General features: G+C 36.6%; 1 protein-coding gene and 1 pseudogene across 17 annotated transcripts in view; one reads left to right on the top strand and one right to left on the bottom strand.

The window, feature by feature from the left end:
- Positions 1–22127, top strand: part of ERC2 (ELKS/RAB6-interacting/CAST family member 2) — a 907956-nt gene that overhangs the window by 592740 nt on the left and 293089 nt on the right. Inside the window, exon 14 of one of the 17 annotated variants that reach the window (XM_039867410.1) lies at positions 11008–11530. The exons of the other annotated variants lie outside the window; for them this stretch is intronic. Coding sequence (XP_039723344.1) covers positions 11008–11095 — 88 coding nt within the window. The 3' untranslated portion in view covers positions 11096–11530. Of the gene's footprint in view, positions 1–11007; positions 11531–22127 lie in introns of those variants that run through there. 17 annotated transcript variants of the gene reach the window in all.
- LOC120606288 (ATP synthase subunit gamma, mitochondrial-like) lies at positions 3028–3880 on the bottom strand (annotated as a pseudogene).

The following is a 22127-nucleotide window of genomic DNA, read 5'->3' on the forward strand; positions in this document are numbered from 1 at the left end:
GGGATTTTGTTTTTTGGTTTTTTGAGAGTTCTTTTTATATTCTGTATTTGACTGTTCACCACATGTGTGATTTGCAAATATTTTCTTCTAGTGTGTGGATATTGTCATTTTATTCTCTTAACAGTGTCTTTTGAAGACATTCTTAATTTTTAAAAGGTTATTATATCAATTTATTTTTTATTAACTGTGGTATGACTAAGAAATCTTTGCTTAATTCAAGGACACACAGATTTTTCTCCTAAGTTTTCTCTTGGACATTTTATTGTTTAAGGTTTCACAATTGGGTCTATTATATATTTTGGGTTACTTTTGTATATGGGGTGCATACGGATCAAAGATGTGTTTTTGCTTTTGTTTTTAACATATGTCAAATTGTTCCAGGACCATTTGTTGAAAAGACTATCTTTTCTTCATTGAATTGTCTTTGTACTTGTTGAATATCAATATCTTTTTTTCCTTTATTATACTGACTAAAATCTACAGTACAAAGTTAAATAGAAGTGGTAAATGTAGACATCTTTGTCTTGTTCATGATTTGGACACTTTCAGGCTCTGCTGAAGTGATCATATCATTTTTCTTTTTTATTTGATTAATATAGTTAAAAATATTGATGGACTTCAAGTTGGTTTAATTTAAAATTTCAAATAAGAAAATAAAAACTATTTCTGGAATAAATTTCACTTGATTATGATGTAGTTATCTGTTTATTGTTGAATTCAACTTGTGAAATATTTTAAAATAAATTTTATGTTTATGTACTTGAGGGATATTGGTCTATGGTTTTGTTTGTTTGGTTGGTTTTTTGTTGTTGTTGTTGTTGTTGTTTGCAATTTATATATCTGGTTTTGATTGGAGAGTAATTCTGGCCTCATAGGATGAGTTGGGAAGTATTTACTTATATTTGGTTTTCTTAAAGTTTGTAAACAATTGGTATTATTTCTTCCTTAGATGTTTGATAGAATTCTCCAGTAAAATCATAGGGCATAGAGTATTTGTGGGAAAACGTTTAAATACACATTCGGTTCTTTTAGTATACATAGGGTTGACTATTTCTTCATGAATGAGCTTTGGTCATTTGTGTCTTTGAACTAAGTTGTCCATTTTTATCTATTCTCTTAAAATTGGGGCATTATAGTGTTCATAATATTTTCCTATCCTTTTGATATCAGTGCAATCTGTGGTGATATCACTTATACCGTTACTAAATTGTTTCTTTCTGTCTATTTTTTTTCTTATCACTCTGGCAAGAGGTTTATCAATTTTATAGACCTCAAAGAATTAACTTTTCTCTAATGGGTTTGTTTTATGTTATGTTGCTATTCACTCTGATCTTTGTTATTTCCTTTCTTCTGATTACTTTGAATTTAATTAAGTCTTCCTGTTTGTAGTTTCTTAAGGTAGAAGCTGAGGTCATTGTTTTGAGACCTTTCCTATTTTCTAATGTAGATGTTTAGTGCTATAAATTTACCTCTGTTTTACCCGAATCGCAAATTTGATTTGTTGTATTTCTGTTTTCATTCAGTTCAAATGCTTTCTAATTTTCCCTTTGATTTTTTTTCTTTTAGCTCTGGTTTATTAAGAATGTCTTTTGGGGATTTCAAAAGATATTTTTATGTCACTGATTTCTAATTTAACCTCATTTTAATCAGAGAACATAATTTATACTAATTTAACCCTTTAGATTTATTGAGACTTGTTTTATGGCTCAGAATATGTACTATCTTAGTAAATGTTTCATGTGCACTTGAAAATAATATGTGTTCTGTTATTGTTGAGTGGAGTATTCTAAAAATGTCAGTTAAAGTTGTTTGTTAACATTGTTCATCTTTGGTGTCCTTACTGATTGTTCTATCAATCATCGAGATAACCATTAGATATAATATTCTTTGTCTTCAAAGACTGTAACATTCTCTCTTGATCAAGTCTGATACTACTAAATTCTTTAAGCTTTTGTTTACTTGAAGAAGTCTTTATTTCACCTTTGTTTTTGAAGGTACTTTTTCTGCATATAGAATTCTAGGTTGACTGATTTTTTTTCATTAGTACTTTAAAGATGTTGCTCCACTAAAATGCGTTCTAATTTGTAGTTTCTGATGAGAAGAAATTTGCTGCCATCTTTATTTTTGTTTCACTGTATGTAATGTTTCTTGGTTTCCTTCTGGCTATTTTGAAGATTCCTCTTTTCCACTGGTTTTAAGTAGTTTAATTATGATGTGTTTTGCTTTAGTTTTCTTCATGTTCCTTATGGTTGGTGTTTATCTCACTTCTTGGATCTGTGGGGTTTATTGTTTTCGTTGTTTTCATTTTAAGCTACCTCATGACTGGCAGTATATATTTGATAGATGACTTAGGTTATTTATTTTTGAGTCAGCTTTGGTAGTTTGTTTCTTTCAAGAAATTGCTCCATTTTGTCAATATTGTTAGATTTGTGTACATAAAATTATAGGTAATATTTCCTTTTAGAAAATATTAATGTTTTAGTGTTATCTATTGTAGTGATCTTTTAAAGAACAAACTTTTGTTTCATTGACTTCTTTTACTATTTTTTTTCTGGTTTCAAGTTCATTTATTTGAAAATTTTTTTACCTTGCTTTGTAATAAAGTATTTAGTGCTATAAAGTTCTCTCTAATCACTGCATTATCTGCATCCCATATATTTTTATTTTTTTGAAGTTTCATTTTTATTTAATTCAAAATATTTTGTAATTTCTCATGTGACTTCCTTTTAACCTGTGTGTTATATAGAAGTGTGTTAGTTTCCAAATATGTGTTGATTTTTCCAGATATCCTTATGTTATAGATATATAATTTTATTCCATTGTGCTCAGAAGAAAAAATTTAATTTTAATTATTTTTTAATTTTAATTTTGAGTCGTAAGGTAATTTACAAATATCTTTTTGTCTTTAGTAATTTAAACAGTGGACCAATAATTTCTTCTGACCAGGACAGCAATAAGCTAAAAGCAAAATCAAGTGGCTGAATTTTCCTTCTTTACCTCTTATCTGAGAATGAAACTTGATTTTCATTAATCCAGAGCTGCAGCACTAAAGATGATTTCAACTCTTTTGTGATGACAGCTTGGTGAGTGCGATTGAAAGTTAATGTCAATTTGTCAGTCATCTCAGAAGCATTCTTGCTAGCATTGTCCATGGCCATCATCCTTATGTTTTGCTCACTCATGATCGATTCCTTTAGAGAATAGTAGATGATGTTGGCCAGATTATACTCTTGGTTATTCTGTAGTATGTCAGCATCAATATCATCATAGATACTCATACTCTCAGAACTCGCAATGGTATTAAGGGAAAAGGTGGACTTTTCTTCTGTCTTGTAGGAGATGCCAGAGTTGAATTAATTAAAGATGATAGAGCCCTCATCAAATTCATATCCAGAATTGAATAATTCCAGGACAATGATTGACCTGTCTCCAAAAGTAGGAGATTTTCTTCCCACTTCTTTGAATGTCACCAGAAACTGGTCAGAATGAGTCCTATGAAGTATACCCCTAATTTTATCACCAACTCCAACAATCTTAACTTCTTTCCCAGCCGCTGTGAGTGTAGCCACCTAACTTTTGATCTGTTTAGTGATGAAGGAGTGAATAGTGCTGTAAAGTCCTCTGTTCAAGGACACCTCAATCAGGAGGTGTTTCGTCTTGTCTTTGGGCATCTAATGTCAGCTTTTTCATACAGAGCCAAAGATCCTGTTCCATTCACGTGAGCTGATTTCAGCTCCCTCTCAGCTCGGGCATATTTTGCTGCTGCTACCATTTTCATAGACTTGGTAATTTTCTGGATGTTTTTGATTGACTTTAGTAGCCTACTAATATCTTTCAAAGTTGCCATATTTCGAACTTGGATCTATTGTGGCTGCACAGGCCAGGCCCCAACACACCCACCCAAGAAAACTGGTGGCATTCAGAAAAAATAATTTTTATTATCTTTATTTTTAAAATTTCTTAATACCTATTCTGTGGCACAGGATATGGTCTATTTGGGGGAATATGCCATTTGTACCTGAAAATAATTTTTATTATGCTGTTGTTGAATAGAATGTTCTATAAATGCCGTTAACCAATTAAGCCCAATTGGTTAATAGTGTTATACAAATCTATACAATTACTGATTTCTGTCTACGTATTCCATTGATTACTGTGAGAAGGATGTTAAAGTACAAGTAAAATCATCTGTTCTTTCAAGTCTATCAGATTTTACTTGATATATTTTGAAGCTCTATTATTAAGTGCATAGATGTTTTATATTGTCATAACTTCTTATGTAATGACCTTTTATCAACAGAAATCTTTTTATTCCTGGAAATATATATCTATATATATATATATCTATATCTATATCTATCTATCTATCTATCTATCTATCTATCTATCTATATTTTGGTCTGGAAGTTGATATGAATATAGGCACTGTAGCTTTCTTTTCTTTGGTTTTTGCATGGTATATCCTGTCTTTATAGTTAAAGTGGTAGGTTTCTCATAGATCTTTTTGAATCCAATATGACAGTTTCTCTTTAAATTGATATATTTAGACTATTATAATCATTGATACGATTTGATTTAGGATTTCCATTTTATTATTTTCTTTATGCCTTTCCTAATTTTTTTTTTCCTCTTGTTTATCCTTTAAGGCTTCTTTTAGATTATTTGAGTATTTTTAATATTCCCATTTTAATTTATCGGATTTTTCTCTTTAATTTTTAAGTGATTGCTTTAGAGATTACAATATATATACCTAACCATTCATATTTTACTTAGAGTTAATATTTTACCACATCAGGTAAAATGGAGAAACCTCACAACCATCTCATTCTCTTCATCTTCCACTTACATGTTACTTTTTCACATGTTACATAATACTTTGAAAACCCCACCAGACAACATTATATTTTTTGCATTTAACAATTACGTATTTTAAAGTCCCTAAGAGGATAAAATATAGTCTACTATATTTTCTAGTTATTTCTCATTGCTGTTGAACTTCCTTTTTTTCTGAATTTCTGTGTTTTCTACTGGGTTCATTTTCCTTCATCCTGAAAAACTTTATTTTTTTCCATCAATTTTAGAGCACATCTGCTGTTGATAAATTCTCTGAATTTGTCTTTATCAGAGAATGCATTCTCTTTTCATTCCTGAAGTATATTTTTGCTGGCTATGTATTGACAGGTTATTTTTTGTCAGAACTTTAAAGAACTTGTTTTTCTGTCTTCTGGTCTTTATGATTTCTGATGAGTGATGCAGTTATTCCATTCATTGTTCTTTTCCCTGTAACATGTCATTTTTCTCTAGCTCTATTCAAAAAACTTTTTTTTTTAACTCTTTGGTTTTTAATGGTTTGGTTTAGATGTACTGTCGGTGATTTTCTTTGAATTTATCTTGATCGAGGTTTGCTCTGCTTCTCAAAATTATAAATTTATGTATTTTACCAAATTTCAGAAGTTTCAGCCATTTAAAAAATTTTTTCTTAGCACTTGCCTCTTTCCTTTCTTCTGGTATGCCAATGACACAAATGTAAGACATTTTGATATTATTCCACAGGTCCTGAGGCTCAGTTTATGTTTTGTTACATTTTTCCCTTCCTTTTCTTTGGATTGAATGACTCCTATTGATTTATCTTCAAGTTTCCTAACTCTTAGTTTGGTTATTTTCATTCTGCCATCGAGACATCCAGTAGTTTTTAATTTCAGATATTGTATTTTTATACTTCCTATCTCTGCTGAGAATTTCTATTTTTCTATTCGTTTTAAGTGTATTAACCTTTATCTGATGGAGCATAGTTATAATAGTTGCTTTAAAGTTTTTGTTTGATAATCTGGATCATGTTGGTGTTGGCATCCATTCAATACCTTTCTTTGCAAATTAGTTACATTTTCTTGTTCTTTTTTTTTTTTTCATTGCAAGTATCCTGAACGTTTTGAATTTTATGTAGTTCAAACTTTGTGTACCGCTAAAATCCTCTAGAGAATATTGAGGTATTTTGTTTGTTTGTTTGTTTTTGTTTTTTGGTGGTTTTTCTTGCTTAGCAGGCAGTCAACTTAATTAGGTTCACACTGTGCAAGTTCTGTTTTCCTTCTGTGAGTGGTGGTTCCCAAGTCAGTTTAATTATCAAAGCCTTTAGATCTGTGTCACACATGCACAGCCTAGGGATGGCCTGGTAGTTTTTCAGATTCATACTCAGAATTAAGAGATTTTCTTCTTCAGCTCTTTCCTCTCCATGATTTCCTCTGCATTCTGCAACTTACAGAGCCCACTTTCTCAGTCTTCTAGTTAGAAAGATGCTATTTCTCTTGGAGGTTTAACTACTCATTGCCGCAGCTGTTGCAGCACAGCTCTGCATTTAGGATCCACCTTGGGACAAAACTGTAAGAGAAAAAAAGAAGAGGAAAAATGGGGATTTCTCCCGTACTCCTTAGATCTCAGAAGACTCTCTAGTTCTGTGGAGAGAAAAACAAGATTTCTTTTGGAGTTCAGATTGTGTGGGCTGCTGTTGGTACATCACTTTTCAGAGTCTTCAGGAAGTTGCTTTCATGTTTTTGTCCAGAGTGTTGTAATCGGTAAGAAAGATAAGCTATAGTGGTCTATTCCATCTTGGCTCACAATAGAAATTTCAGAGCATCATTTAAAGGGTTAAATGTTGCCTGCCATTGTGCAATTTCCCACCGTGTTCTTTAAAAGTTAAGTGTAGAATTTATTCTTTCGTGCCTCTTAGTGTTTAAGTGATTTTTCTAAATAGTCATAGTTGGTAGCACAACTGTAATTCAAGCTGAGTGTTTAAAATGGCTGACAATTTTCCAGCTGGTTTCAATTGGGTTGGCCAAAGTGATGGATGTCTTGAACACAGGCCATGTTGTATGGCTTCCACCATTTCTTCTGAGTGAAAAAGGTTTGTAAACGTCACAAATGACAATCTTTCATGCAGAGCTCTGCATTTATCATGGATTCTAGAACTTTCTGCCGGTAAGAGTTCTTGTTTCTGGTCCATCAGTCATACAGTTCCCATTGATTCCTGGCATTTCTCACAGGCTTATGCCCAGGTTTTGTCAGTGGGGAGATGAAGAGATGTAGATTCATAGGAACCCATGTACCATAGCAGGAGTAGAATTGTGTATTCAGGGAGAGTTTCTGCTCATTGTATAGGAATAGACATATTAAAACAACTTTATTTTATGCCAAAGATTTTTCCGTGACAAATTGACTGATTAAATTTGTGTAGTGATTATTCAGTCACCGTCTTTATGTACATGTGGAATGGTATTTATGAATAATCAGATATAATATTTGTAGAAGCAAGGTAGGGGTTAATTATGACCATGTCACTTTATCATTTCTTTCTTTCTTTTTTTTTTTTGCTTTACCTGAGAGAATAAATAAATATATTGGAATAAGGCCAAGAATGCTCCTTACTCAAGAGGGAATTGTTACAGAGGAATCCAGAACAATTAGACCGTGTTACTTCCTTTTGTTAAGGCAGTCATCTAGGGTCATAGCTAATGTAAAAGAGGGCATTGTCAGTAACAAGTAAAGTGAGGCTGTTGTTAAAATGAAACAGGCTGTGCTTTTCTCTGTGACCTCTCGCTACAACCAGGTCTTCCATGATAGCCAGTGGCGCCAAAGAAAATCGGGCATAAGAGTTGGAACCCTTCCCAGTCCAGAATATGCCTTACCATTTCAAATAGAAATTTGAAAGCTATTTTAAATCTTTTTGGAACTATCTAAGTAGTTAGAGATAAAGTAGGAAAATACATACATTGTTAATAGATATATAAGTTTAATAAAAACTTCTTATGAAATGAACATAGGAGATAGAAAAGAGAAATCAGGAATCTTGAACTTATTAACTTGACATGGTTTAAGACACTCTGAGAAGTCAATTTCAGCCTTTTGTATAATGGGGATATCTAATAGAGCGAACAACAAATGAAATTTATTAAGTAATGATTGTTTTGTAATGGTTCCTGGAGCAGTGTGTTCATAGTCATTTTGAGGCCCATACTAGCTATAAGTGCACCAGAATAGTTCCTGACTGATTATCAATGCTTGCCATGGCACAAGAGGGAAAAATGAAGGCACACATGCCCAGTGTTTGCCATCCACAAAGATAGTTACTGAGGGTCCTTCCAACAAAAACACTAAACACAATAGTTAATGATACTAACACTAGCAAATATAACAGTCTTTCAGTTTCCATCATTTTACATTAACTTTAGAACTTTGTAATATCACCACAGACAATTAGTTTTCCATAAGAGAGCTCCTCCTTTAAAATATCTTTTGAGAGATGTCCTAATTTATCACAGGACTGAAAGAACCATTATATATACATATGGTCCTAACATAAAAAAAATGTGGAGGTTCAGAATATGATCATTACATAAAGGAATCTGATAAATTTTTACATTTTATTTCCCAATAACTGACAGTGGGGCCATTTTATTTGTTAACAACTATTAAAATCTTAAAGAACCATTGTCATGCTTTGAGAAATGCCAAACTAAGACTCACATATATGAAATGGAGTAAGAGTATATTTCAGGGTGACTTATTTCTTTTTTGACTCAGCATGGGCCTGAAATTATGACATTGAGAACTAAGCAACCCTCCTCATCGTTTGAAATGAGGACACAAGGAAGAACTCTTTGGGTGAAGTTTGTTATCAACCATAAATGTAATTTCAATTGAAAGTTACTAAGATAAGTCATAATAATAAACAAATGATAGTTCCAGCTGTGACCTCAATGCAGTGGTTAATCATCATAAAGTAATGATGATTAAAAGGAAGAAAGAATTATTTGTTTTACTTAGAGCAGAGGAGAAATAATAATGAACATGTTTGATAATTTCATGGAGAAAATCTAAAATCTTATCTCAATAGCTAACCACATTTAGACAAGAGCAGCTTTGCTATATCCGTTAAATATTCATTCAAAATTAGAAAGAGTCCACCGGGTAATCCAGTGCTTCTTAAATTTTAGTATGCATCTGAGTGACACATAGCCTTATTAAAAATGCGGAGTTCCTAAATGCACTGAGATTTTGATTATCAGGTGTGGGTTGAGGCCCAGGATACCACACTTTTACAACACATTGAGAAACACTAATGTAAACCATGTGATAATGTTAGAAATGACAAAGTACTGTGGGAACCCTCAGAACCCTCAACGTAAATAATCATTCTAACCCTAGCTGATTTTTGGCAAAATGTCAAAAAAATTGCATTGACTTTTATATTAGTTGGAGCCAACTAATGCTTTAACATGTAGATCAAAAAATATGTAAATATTCAAATATGTAGGAGTTTGTTTCCTGCTCATACAGGAGTTTATTTTTTACTAATGTAAACAGTTCAAGTAGGGTCAAATTAACATGGTCTCTTCTCCCACAGAATCATTTTGAGACCCAGTATGGTGAAGCCTTGGCCATATTCAACTTATGGCTTCTAACATCACTTGGATGTTGATAGCTAGCTGGTAGAAGAGGAGAGAGCCTAGAGACTCATGAATAGTATTATAGACTGAATTGTGTACCAACCCCCCAATTCATGTTAAACCTCTAATTGCCAGTACCTCAGAATATGGCCATATATGGAGATAGGGCCTCTAAGATGGTTATTAAGTTAAAACGAGGTCCTTAGGCTGGACCCTAATCCAATATGACTGGTGTCTTTATAAGCATTTTGGATGCACAAAGAGAAATTAGGTGTGCATGTGCACAGAGAAAAGACCATGTGAAGACACAGCAAGAAACCAAACCCGCCGACATCTTGAACTTGGACTTCCAGCCTCCAGAACTGCAGAAAAATAAATTTGTTATTTAAAGCACCTAGTCTGTGGTATTTTGTCGTGGCAGCCCTAGCAAACTAATATTTTCACATTGTTTTCACTCATACTTTATTAATTAGAAGTCAGTCACATGGCTCCCTAAGTGCAGTGGAGTCTGGAAAATGCAGTCTTGCTACATGTCAGGAAGAAGATAAAATGAGTTTAGTAAATAGTGTCTGCCATACTTTTTGCCTCATTTTTTGTATTTGGACTACACCTCTCTGGATCTTGATTCCAGTAGACCCGATTATCAGCTCCCTTCTCTAGACCTATTAAAGCTCTTCCTTTGGTGGAAGGTGAAAGGATGGGCACCAGCAAAGAAAAAGGAAAGAATTATCTGAAGAATGAAGGACAGCTTCTAGCTCATATAGCTTGAACTTGTCCTACCTAAAGCATTCAGTACATGGTTGATGGAAGTGAGGAAAGGCAGGAAGATGAGAGTAAGGTTGGTAGAACTTAGTAGTGATGAGTACTAAGAGTAGTAACCATTTACTTTGTCGAAAACCCAAAATGGAGAGATTGTTTTAATAGTCCATTAGCTGCAACAGTGTGAAGTAAGGTGAGTTTTTTCCAATTTTTAATTTAAGGCTAACATACATAAAAAAAGAACACCAACTCTAAGTGTACAGCTTGAGGAATTTTACACAAACTTAACATAATGAAACCAGCATCGAGATCATGAAATACAAGATTATCCTTGCAGCAGCTATAGCCTTTTACATTCTTCCAGTCACTACACTCCCAAGGGAAAACCCTATCCAGAATTTTTAACCCACTGTTTAGTTTTACCTATTGAACTTTACATAAATGGGATCATATAGTATGTACTGCTTCATGTCTGTTTCTTCGACTCAACATGCTTATGAGATTCATTCATATTGTATATATTCAGTTTATTACTTTATTCATTCTTATTGTATAATATTCACATGACTATATCACAATTCATTTAGGCTTTTTCCAGTTTGAGACAATAACAAATAGTGCTGCTATGTGTAATATGTTTCCTGTGTGAGCATATTTGTATATTGTTCTTGAGAGTAGAATTGCTGTGTCATATACATGTATATTTTCTGCTGTAGTAGATATTGCAAAACAATTTTCTGAAGTGGTTGTACCAAAAGAGTTTATTTTTATTCCATGTCCCGCTCTTCCCTCTCTGTCTCACTCTAAGAATAGTCTTCCTGCTACATCTCTGTGGACCTCTCGGTGATCCTCAAGACCAGAAGCTGTCAGACGAGCCTGTGGGAAGCTATATGTAGATCTGCCATGTGCTGATTGTCATGCCAACATTTGTCTATTTCTCTCATTCACTTGGACCTTTTTAACTTTAAATAAAATCAATTCCAAAGTAGTTATGAAGTCGACAGAAACTCAGTTAACAGAAACTCAGAGCAAAGACACTTAAGCCAGAAAGGGGATTAGTTGGACCTCATAACTGAGAAAAACTGGAGAGATGCAATACTCAAATACAATCTTCAGGGCCCTGTCCCTCTACGTGGACCTCCATTATCTTCTTCTCTCCTATTATGGGTGGGTTTTTTCCATGCAGTGGATAATAACAGCCTCAAATTCCCTCCACCTCTTGTTGGGCCCCATTGAATTTCAGATAAACCTCTGAACCAGTCATTTGCTGTGGGGATGAGGAGGAAGAAGAGAAGGGGTATGCACTGTGGGCCCAGACTGGGTAAAATGCCCACCCTGGGGCAGGAAGGAGTAAGACACATGCTTGAGATATTCACCAGGACAACAGTGCATTTGCCAGTGTGAAGGATACTAGGCCATCAAAGACAAGAGCCATTCGTTACGAAGGCTGCCTTTGCTACTTCTTGGAGGATATTGGCATTTTCAAAGAGTATTGCATGTGGTCCACCTTGAAGGATGAGAATTTAAGGCCCCTGGGGCAGGTGAACTCTTTGGGGTCATTTCAGATCATTCAGATGGGTGACTGCCCATGACCAGCTTTTTTATGAGGCCAGCCCAATTACAATGGGCATAAAATGTCTCATTAAAGTGGACCCAGTTTTGGTCTGCTAACCTAGCACAAAGAGGCCAAGAGATTCCTTCATGCCTTTTAAAATGGAACTGAAAGGAACTACACAGTATCTGACCTCATGAGTTTAGCCAAGACGATACTGGCAAAGCCATTATCTGATTAGTGAATGAAGGGGTGGCAGAAGGGGTTAGCCATGAAGATTCTGGACAGCACGATGGCTGTTAACAATTCCTACAAATCAAGAACAGTCTGGCTGGTGATAGAGCCAATGGTGAGGATGGGAAAAACAATTAAACAGGCTCACTGAGAGGGGCTCTCAGCCCCTACTTACATTGCCATGCAGTTCATAGTAAGGCAGGTTAATTTATCTAAAGGGGTGTAATAGGTCTTAGTCCTAATGTAATAACTTGAAGATTATGTTGTAACGGCATAGATTTTAGGAACAGGCCCCACATGTTAGTTGATTTTAAATTCTTCAAGGAATAAGTAAGGATCTTAAAAGAAATTATTTTGAATAACTATTACCATGCCAAGTTCAAAATCTCCTGAGGACTATACTATGCCAAGTTCAAATCTTAGGGCATTTTAGAAAAGATGGCTAAAATGAACTCTTGCTTAGCTTTATAGGAAGCCAGTAGAATAAATGTCCAGCTTTTTAATGAAACCAGTGAAACAAAGTGGACTTTCACAGTGGAAATATCCTTAACACCTCTTAGAAAAAGAAAATGTTTGAAGTTTTAAGTGAGACCCTAAAAAACATCAAAGGAAAGAGCATTTTCAAACCGCTTACATATGCACGCTGGCAGCAAAGTGAAAGCATCCTAGTGCACATATTTCTCTCTGTCCTGTCCTTGCTAGCTGTGTGATTTTGGGCAAGATCCTATACTTCTCTAAGCCCCAGTTGATAGTATCGACTTCAAAGGATAGTGAAATATTCTCCATCATCAGATAGTTTCCTTAAACTGCTTTGCACAGTGCAGGGCACATGGAAGCTTTCAATACATATTAGTTGTTATTAGGTTTGTAGATTCAAAGCTGTTCATAATTTCATCATGAGGATTGAATGATGGTCCCTGAAGAAAAACAGCATGCACATGGGATCAGCTCTCACTATGACCATCAGCCTCATCAAGAAACAATGGTTAGATTTCTATTAGTTCTGGAGCTCTCTCAAGTTTTATTCATCCTTTAGGAAACATTACTGCCGATCTTCTGTTTCAGTCTGAGACATTCATCCTAGCAATAGGTTAATATGTAATTATGCTGTTAAAATGTGCTTCAATAAAGATGACAGAGTACTGTTGGTCAATCAGCAAGGGAATGGGTCAGTGGAATTTGGCTCAGCATCACTTGTCCCCATCACATTTAGAGATTCTTTAAGCTAATTGCCATGTATTGAATTGAATGCCCACAACTCAAACACTCAGAATTAGCTCCTTCCTAGGCCACAGAGGCCGGGGAGCCCGGGTCCATTTTAGTGTTCAGATTTCAATGTGGGGAGTATTTTTGGCAGTCTCATTGAACACCTGCTCTTGTAATTAAATGAGAAATAAGCATCTGGAGGTGGGACAGGGTTTCTCTTCAACATTCCTCAGTATAATCCCACTGGTTGGTTAATGTGACTTTCCCCCTCCCTCCTAGCTAGGAGGATTCATTTTCAGAAGACAAACTAATTTACAAGGATTCCTTTTCTCCCTTTTCTTCATTCCCTCTAGTAACAAGAGCTTTGTTCATTCTATTTCCTTCTTTCTTGCCCTCTCCCATGTTCTCTTCCCCTCATTAGGTAGGCAGCCAGGGAAATTTCTAGATTATAAACAATTTATCTGACATTTCTGCCAAGAAGGCTCTCTCCCTCTTTCTTACCTTGGTGCCTAGAAGAGTGGCTGGACCACAACACTCACTAACTGTTCCCTGAGTTGTTAAATGGATAAATGGATAAACAAATGAATGAATAAATGATCTTATGTCCTGCAGAGTAAATCCAAAACTACTGACACCATAAGCACTCGGTGTTATTATTAAAATTTTGAATATTGTAACTTTAAGTATGTGAATTCACATGAGATGGTTTATGTGAAAACACTTTAAGTGTAAAGTTCATTGCAAAGTTAATAGAGACTTAAATTGCTTTTCTTGATCTATAAAAAGTTAATTCTGTAATTCTCTTGCTTTTTAAAAAAATTACACAATGTCATCAGCCCAGAGCTTTAACTTCCTTATGCCCCAGAGAACCTACCTGTGGTCCTTGTTCCTTGATGCTGTAGCTCCACACTCTTTAAGGACTTGAAGGACCAGAGAGCTCCTCAACCCACCCACCATGCAGCGCACCACTTCTAATCCAATTTTCACACCCCACACTTATCTTCAGTGCCTAGCATACCATTTCATGGAGCTAGATAATCAGACAGCCGTCAGCAATGGAGTATTCTGCTCAACCTGGTCCGGAACCGTCACCACCTCATGGGCACAATTATCCACTTGCGCCCCCTCAATGTGAGGTGGAAATTGCTAATTACACCTGCAAGAGCCTAATTGGGAACTCAGTCCATTGAATGCAGCAGAAATGCACCTGCAAATAATTAACTGCAGACACCCAAATTGTGTCCACAAGAAAGGAAATGAAGTCCAAGCTGAGACTCCAGGCTCTCTGAAAAGGCTCATGTTTTCCAGGTTTGCAGTTGGACCCTTTCAATGTTCAAAGCGGGCAGAGAAGGAGCTTTCTGTGCATGCACAGCCGTGGAATTTGGTGCAGCGTTCCAGAGCGGCACGTGTCTTTGCAGTCCTAATATCATCATTATCCAATAGATGCTATCCCACAAGTGGGAAAACAAAAATGAGCTCCAGAACCTTGCCTTTCTGTTCTCTCTGTGTGTGGTAGAGAATTTCCACTCACCACATGTCCCTCTATTATATCTATATGGTATCTGCCAAAATAAATATTGTAGTCCCTTTATTTTTAGTTGGTATTGCACAGGTCCTTCTCAGATTAAACAGTCAGAGGTCAGGAAAGTTGAGATGAACCATAGTTTTAAAACCATTGTACTGCATGGAGTTATTTATATAGAGGTTTTTCATATATAGACTTGATTAAAAGCTGAGAATATTTGCTCAGCAGAGAGGGGAAAAACCATCATTATCTGATTTTACATGGAATTCAGTGGCTGCATCAAACCTGGGCCTGCATCTGGTTAAGACATACTTGGCACTGGCTTGTCACAAGTAGAGGTTTTGCCATGTCAAGGGGATCTTTCACTCAAAGCAGCGACCCATATTGAACTGAACAAACACATGAGTTTTTAATTGAGAACAATAGTTTAACAAACCACTTCCCAGGACTATCGAAAGAAAAGTATGTGCCCATGGCAGTTCTGGCACCAAAAGATGTTTATTTGAATGCATTTACTTCAAACCATAGCCTCAAATGCTCAGGAGAGGAGGACCATTAAAAACTAATGCAGAAAGTTGAATTTCTGTGGGGTGACCCACATTAGCTGGCACGAATGCCAACTCAAAGCATACTCGGGTCTCTGCAAAAACCGATCCCTCCCCATGTGCCCAAGCGGACACAGGGACACTTATGGACTTGCAGAGACGAGTTATGTGCATTAACTTTGAAACGTTTTACATTAGAAAATGTAAACCTATTATTTCTTTTCTAAATCCATTAGTAGTTTCTTTGCTGACTTCTTGCCAGTGAATCTGTGTAATGAGTTTTGAGGCACTTTAATAAGAAGTATTTTAATAATTTTTGAACACCAGGTGCTGTGCTGTTTTAGCTGCCTTGTTATACTTAACGCACATAGCAGCCCTCTGAGGTTGGTGATCTTGATGTCTCCATCTTGCAGATGAGGAGAACGAGGCCTAGATGACTAGGTCACCTGCTAAGTAGACGGGCTGGCAAGTACAGTAGCCAGCCAGGGTTTCCTCCTGGATCCATCCAAGCCAAAGATCAGCTTCTGTGTTTCTGTCTTTTTCTTTGAAAGAAGAAAGATTATTATACTGTTGTACTGTGTGTTTTACAGAAAAGTTACAGTGTAATAGCATTTGACAATTGGTCAATATTTAATCCAGAAAGAAACTTATGTTGACAGCATTCATCTGGGCTTAAAAGTTGATAGCACTGTTTTTTAACTCTGATTTTTAGGGTTTATTTACTCTTTCAATGTCCAGCCCTATGCTGGTAAGATGAAAGGCACTTCTCCATGCTTTCTTTCCTGCAAGAGACCAGGTTGCTTCAGCTGTGAGGCCTCAGTGATAAATATGGAGCTTGGCACACAGAGTGTGCATTTCATGAACGTCACTGCAATGAATTTAAATATACAGGGTATGGGCTTCTTCAAGAGCAGCTCTGGAAGGCTGTGGCAGTTTTGCCAAAAGAAAAGAAGAATTCCACTCAACAGTCCCATCGTGCAGATTTTAAATCTTACTTATGATCCTCTAGAAGTATGGTGCCCTGTGAAAGGTGGTGAGAAGCAGTCAGATGGCTGGCTCAGAAGGTCAACAAGGAGAGGCCAAGTCTGGGGTTTTATTCATTTAGAAAACTCTAAGGCAGTTCTTGTGACTTAGCTGGAGTTGCCATGTCCTCATCATCTGGAGGTTTGTCATTAATAACAAAGAACTGGAAAATAATAAGATGATAACAGTGATGATGAGACTAACATTTACTGAGGGCTGGTTATGTTCCAGGCTGAGTGCAAAGCTCTTTATGTGCATGATTTCTTTTGATCCTCACAACAACCCATGAGCAGATACCATATAATGGTTCACTTGACAGATGGGGAAACTGAGCCTCAGAGAACTTAATTGCTTTGCTCCACAAGCCACTTGGCTAGTAATTGATGGAATCAAGTAGATGAACTCAAAAGTTCTTTTGGCTTCCAAACCCAAGGAATAGTGCTTCAGTCAAGGTTTAGGAATAGTTGACTTTTTTCTAAATATATGAGAATAGACTCAAAGTTATTCTTATAACAACAAAAGTCTCTTATTCATAAACTGAAGTGCTTTCTTGAATGAAAGAGGTGAGGTTAGATTTGATAAGCTAAGGACTGCCCGTTCCTTGGGTGAGCTACCAGGAGTGTCCATTTGTGGGTTCTCCGGCACAGATCAGGGCTGGCATGATACAGAGGGCTGCTCGCCTTACTGCTGAAAAGGCTGAGTCATTTGGTACCTGACACTGTGCATGTTTGAGTGTGAAACACTAAAAACTGGGAAATGTTTGAAGCAGGGACTGGAGTAGCAAATCAGACCTGGATTCAAATCTTAGCTCTTTGTGACTTTAGTAAGGCAAGTGAACTAATCTCTTGGAGCCTTACTTTTCTCATCTATAACATGTGGATAATCATAGCAGAAGATAATTATGAGTATTAACTGAATGATGCCTAGCCCAGGGTCTAAAAAATAGCACAAATGTATTGTGCGTGGGTGGAAACTGTGTGGAAACCTCTCATGTCCTACAAACCTTATTTTTGAGAAGTAGGACTTGAAGTATTTGGTGCCAAGTGATGTATGAGACTTTAGACCTGATATAAATATTCTGAAGAATCCTGCCATATCTGAGAATCAGTTTCTCATCCAGGAATTTCTCTGCAGTGCCACACATGCTAGATACTAGAAAATGTTTTCAAGTCCATTTCACTGTTTATATAAGGAATTTGCACTTGACCACCTCTGCTTGCCCATGGCAACTTAATAGACATCTTTCCTAGGCCTACTGTGCTTGCTCAAGTTACCATTTTCAGATACAATATGTTCTGTAGAACAATCCAATTTATTCTTGCTATAAAAAGCTCCTTGTTTTGTAACCATGGCCTTTTGTCTGAGGAAAAAGAAGATTTGAATTGTCTTGAAATAATGGAAGTATGTGGGAAGTGAGACTGTATCTGACCAGAGATGCACTCATGCCCCTGCCGAAAAACCAGTTGCTCTGTGGGTCTTCCACATTCTCAGAATGTCCCCAGATACTAGGTTTCACTCCTCTTCTTTGGATTTATTATCATCATTACTTGTGAACAAGAATCACTCTTTGTATTTATAAAGTGGCTTTCATTTGAGGAGCCGAAAGTAGCTAAAGATATGCATGATGGTATGGAGAAAGACCATGTAGAGCAAGCATAGTCTTGATAGGGCTCACACCTGTACAAAGCTGTGTCACTGATAAAGGCTCACTTGCAGAAGGGCTCAGGTCAGACAAGCCTTGCCAGCAACTGTAGTAGAGAGTAGGGAGGAAGATGAATGAGATAGTAGGAAGATATAGTAGAGAGACTAGGAAAGCCTCTCCCATTAGTACTATACTAAATTCCTCCATTTGAGGTTTACAGTTGAGAAGGTTAAACGTTTCCCATTCTCTGTAAGTCATCTTTTAAATGCATAGTCTCTAATACCTTCCAAGGAATTAATTTATATCAGATTGCTTTCCTCTCCTATAGGGGAGACTGCAAAGAAGGAAATACAGAAAGAGCTAGAGAGTTAATGTTGCCAGGAGCAGGCCCCCACATTGACAGGTGAGAGTAGGTGGATCTGTACCCTCCCTGACTTTCTACCCTCAGAGAGGACAACAGGTAAGTTCTATAGGTTTCCCAAAGGTCCCCAGTGGGACTGAGTCTCCATTCCCCCCAGTGGAAACCGGCTCAGGTAATGCATTTTGTATTGACTTGCTTCCCTTCATTGGCTCACTTCCTTATTTCCTTATAAGTTTTTGGAGAGATTGATCATCTCTCCAGTTGAAAACTGAGTCAAACTGTGCTGCTTCTGGAGAAAATCTCTGTATTAATTTTCTATTGCTACCATAACAAAGTGCCACAAACATAGCAGCTTAAAACATCACACCTTTATTATCTCACAGTTTCTATAGGTTAGAATTCTGGCATGCGTAGTTGGATTCTCTGTTCAGGGTCTCACCAGACTAAAATCAAGATATCAATTGGGGCTTCAGTTCCTACCTGGGGCTCAGTCTTCTCCTCCAAGCTCATTGAGTTTTGGCAGTATTAAATTCCTTTGCATGCTTTTCTCATGGCCAGCAATGGCAGGTCGAGTTGTAAACTTTAAGCCAGCAATGGCAGGTCAAGTCTTATATTTTAAATCTCTCTGACTTCCTCTGCCACATCTCTCTGACTTTTCTGACTTTCTTTTCTGCTTTAAGGATCTAAATGTTTACACTGAGTCTATCACAATATTTAGGATAGTCTATTTTATGGTCAGCTCATCAGTGACATTAATTACATCTGCAAAGTCTTTTTTACCAGATAGTATAACATATTCATGGTGTGACACCAGGGAACGAAGGTTATGGGAGCCAAAATTGTGCCTACTATATCCCACTAAGAAAGCAGGTATCTAAAGAAATATTCAAGTGAATATCTCCATCATATTTGAACCCTGATTGGAGCTTGGACTATTTGTTAGATTATTTGTTCATGTCGCAGAGACATGACACAGAGCAAATAAACATTACTTAGACAAATAGTTGTTCAACAGACATTACTGGTAAGTATTCTATGTTAGACCCAGTTGTGGTATTTGAAGAATCTGCCTCCAGGAGCTCATAATTTAGTGACAAAGACAGACTAAACAGGAGATTAGAACAGAATGGACCTTCCCAATGAGATGGGATGGGTAGCTCCTTTTGAAAGAGTCAAGAACACTGAGGAGTTAAGGAAGGCTTCTGGACCTAAAGGATGAGAAGGACTTAATCAGGAAAAGGGGCAAAGGGCAGAGCGACCCTCTTGGCAAATACCACATCTATTTTAGATGATGTCCGTTGAGTTCTAGCATATACTGTATTTGTGAGTTTGATGGGGAGAGGAGGGCCAGAAAAAATGCTCTCATGTGGAACATGGAGAAAAATGAGTAGAGCTATATACATTCATCCAGCTTCATGTAGGCTTGTAAGTAACTCATATTTACCAGCCTATATATATCTTACAACTTGCCATCTGCTATGTAACTACTTTAATAGAAAGATTGACCACATAAGCCAATTTTTCTATTTTCTTAGTTATTTCATGCCCTAGCTATAGATTTCAAAGGTTTTCTTTACATGAGCCTGGCTACTGTAGGTTTAAATTGAAAGGGAAGAGTAGAGAATCTGATTCATGCTTTAAAACACAAACATAAAGTAAAATGCAGCATAGCTCTTCAGAGTTGGTAGCGGGAAATCTTTATTTGAGCCTATATCTCTGGCAATTTGCAAGTTTGAATTGTCATGGTTTTCTTACCTGCAAGATGTGCATACTATTACTAGTTTTGGGTACATCGCAGGGTTGTTAAGAGAAATCAAAAGGAAAAAATTAACTTGAAGTGATCTTGAGAATTTGATTATGCATATCAATGGACATTTTTCTAACATATCTTCCTGAATTTTAGGACACTTGAATAATCAGATTCCTGGAAAAGGCATTTGATTGGGATGCCAGAGATAACTCTTTTATTTTGGTTTCTATTCTGTTTATCTACAATTTGCTCGTGCTGATGCATTTGCAAAGATGTTCATAAAACACTTTCATCTAACTCTCAAAAACTCATATCTTATCCCATCCCTGGAATCTTTTCTTGGTCTTGTGAATCCTGTTCCCGCCTCTTACATGCTTTGAAGTGGGTTTTGTAGCATTCACAGTAGCCAAGAGGGTTACATGAGAAGAAGTGGAAAAGTGTGTGCTGCCTAAGGCTAGGACAGCGGTTGACTAAACGAGCAAATGTGGCTTTGATGGAGGGACTCAAATTTAATAGGGGAAATAATTTTGAAGGAATGATAAAAATTTGGCATTTATAATAAGACCAGTTCTTTGAAGGTGTTGTAGCAAGTTTTTATTTTCTCTTATGTAACTATTTACACATGCTGAATGTTTCTGTGTTCCATAAGTTTTAGTTTCTCATTTGTTAAGAAAAATGGTCAGTGCAAAGCAAAAGGCTAGCATTGAGAGCTGGCCACCTAGTCAGACAGTTCTAGGTGCCCCGGTGCCCTTTCAGCTCAGTGCAAGGCTGTATCAAAGAACCTTCTTGAGCTGTTGAGATTCTGCAAGGGGCATCAACATCAGGGACTTGTGTTTGGGAAGCAGCGTAGAGTAGTGGAAAGAGCACAGAACCGAGGGATGAGTCAACTTGAGCTATGTTCCTGGTTCTGCAAACATCTAAGCTAGAACTCGTGATGACGAGTTCTCCATCTATACTCTCCAGGACAGTAGCCACTAGCTCTCTGTGGCTACTGAACACTTGAAATGTGGCTAGTGCAACTGTGAAACTGAATTTTAAATTTTAATTTAAACTTAAATAGCTGAATGTGTCTAGTAGAAACTGTAGCAGGCAGTGCAAATAACCATTATAGCCTAAGCAGGTTGTGGCGTAGCGATTTAGAAGATTGTAGCTCTGGAGTTAAACTGCCTTGGTGCAGATTCTGACACTTGGTTGCCATAGGGCCTTGGCAAGGTACTTATTTTGTCTATGCCTTAGTTTTCTAATCAGTTAAGTGGGGGTCAAGAAAGTACCCCCATTGGACTGTTATAAGAATTTAAATGAGAAACTGGAAGGTGCTTCACAAAATGCCTAGCAGTCATTCATTTTTTTTAATGGACTTTGTTATAGAATTAGTTTAACTGTGATACTCAATTCATCGCATGCTATGATTATAGGTTCATGCAAACACACACACACGCACACGCACATGCACACGCACACGCACACGCACTAACTTATCACTTAGACCAAGGATCAAATCACTAATTATAACTTTACGTCTATATCAGTTTTCCCCCTTCCTAACCTGTGATCTTGCCTTAATATGTACCCATGACTCTGGATTTTGTGTTTACTATTGCCATCCTTTTTATAAAATAGTCAGTCACATATATATGACTACTTAAACTGTGTGTAATTTGGATTTGTTTGTTTAACATTAAAAAAGGATAGCATACTGTATTCGGTCTTAGGGACCTGCTTTCTCCTACCCAGTATGGTATTGCTCTGCACCATTTATATTATTCTGTACAGCTTTAGTTTATTAATTTTGCTGCTGCGTGATATTTTATTGTGTGAGCAGACTATAATTTTTCATTATCCTGTCAATAGCCTTTGAGGCTACTTCCAGTTTTTTATCCTAAAAATAGGGCTTGAAGTAAACATTCTCATATTTGTCTCTTCGCATACATGTACAAGAATTTCTCTTGGTTATGTGCTTAGGAGTGTGGTCATTGAATTATAGAGCATGTGATAGGTTCTCAGTTGTCTTCAGGTCAGTGCACCATTTAATACTCCCCATAGCTGTGCGTGAGATCCTGCGGAATCTCACATAGCAGCCAACATGTGGT

The sequence above is a fragment of the Pteropus medius genome, unplaced genomic scaffold (assembly GCF_902729225.1).
Source record: "Pteropus medius unplaced genomic scaffold, Ma_sr-lr_union100, whole genome shotgun sequence".
Lineage (NCBI taxonomy): Eukaryota > Metazoa > Chordata > Mammalia > Chiroptera > Pteropodidae > Pteropus > Pteropus medius.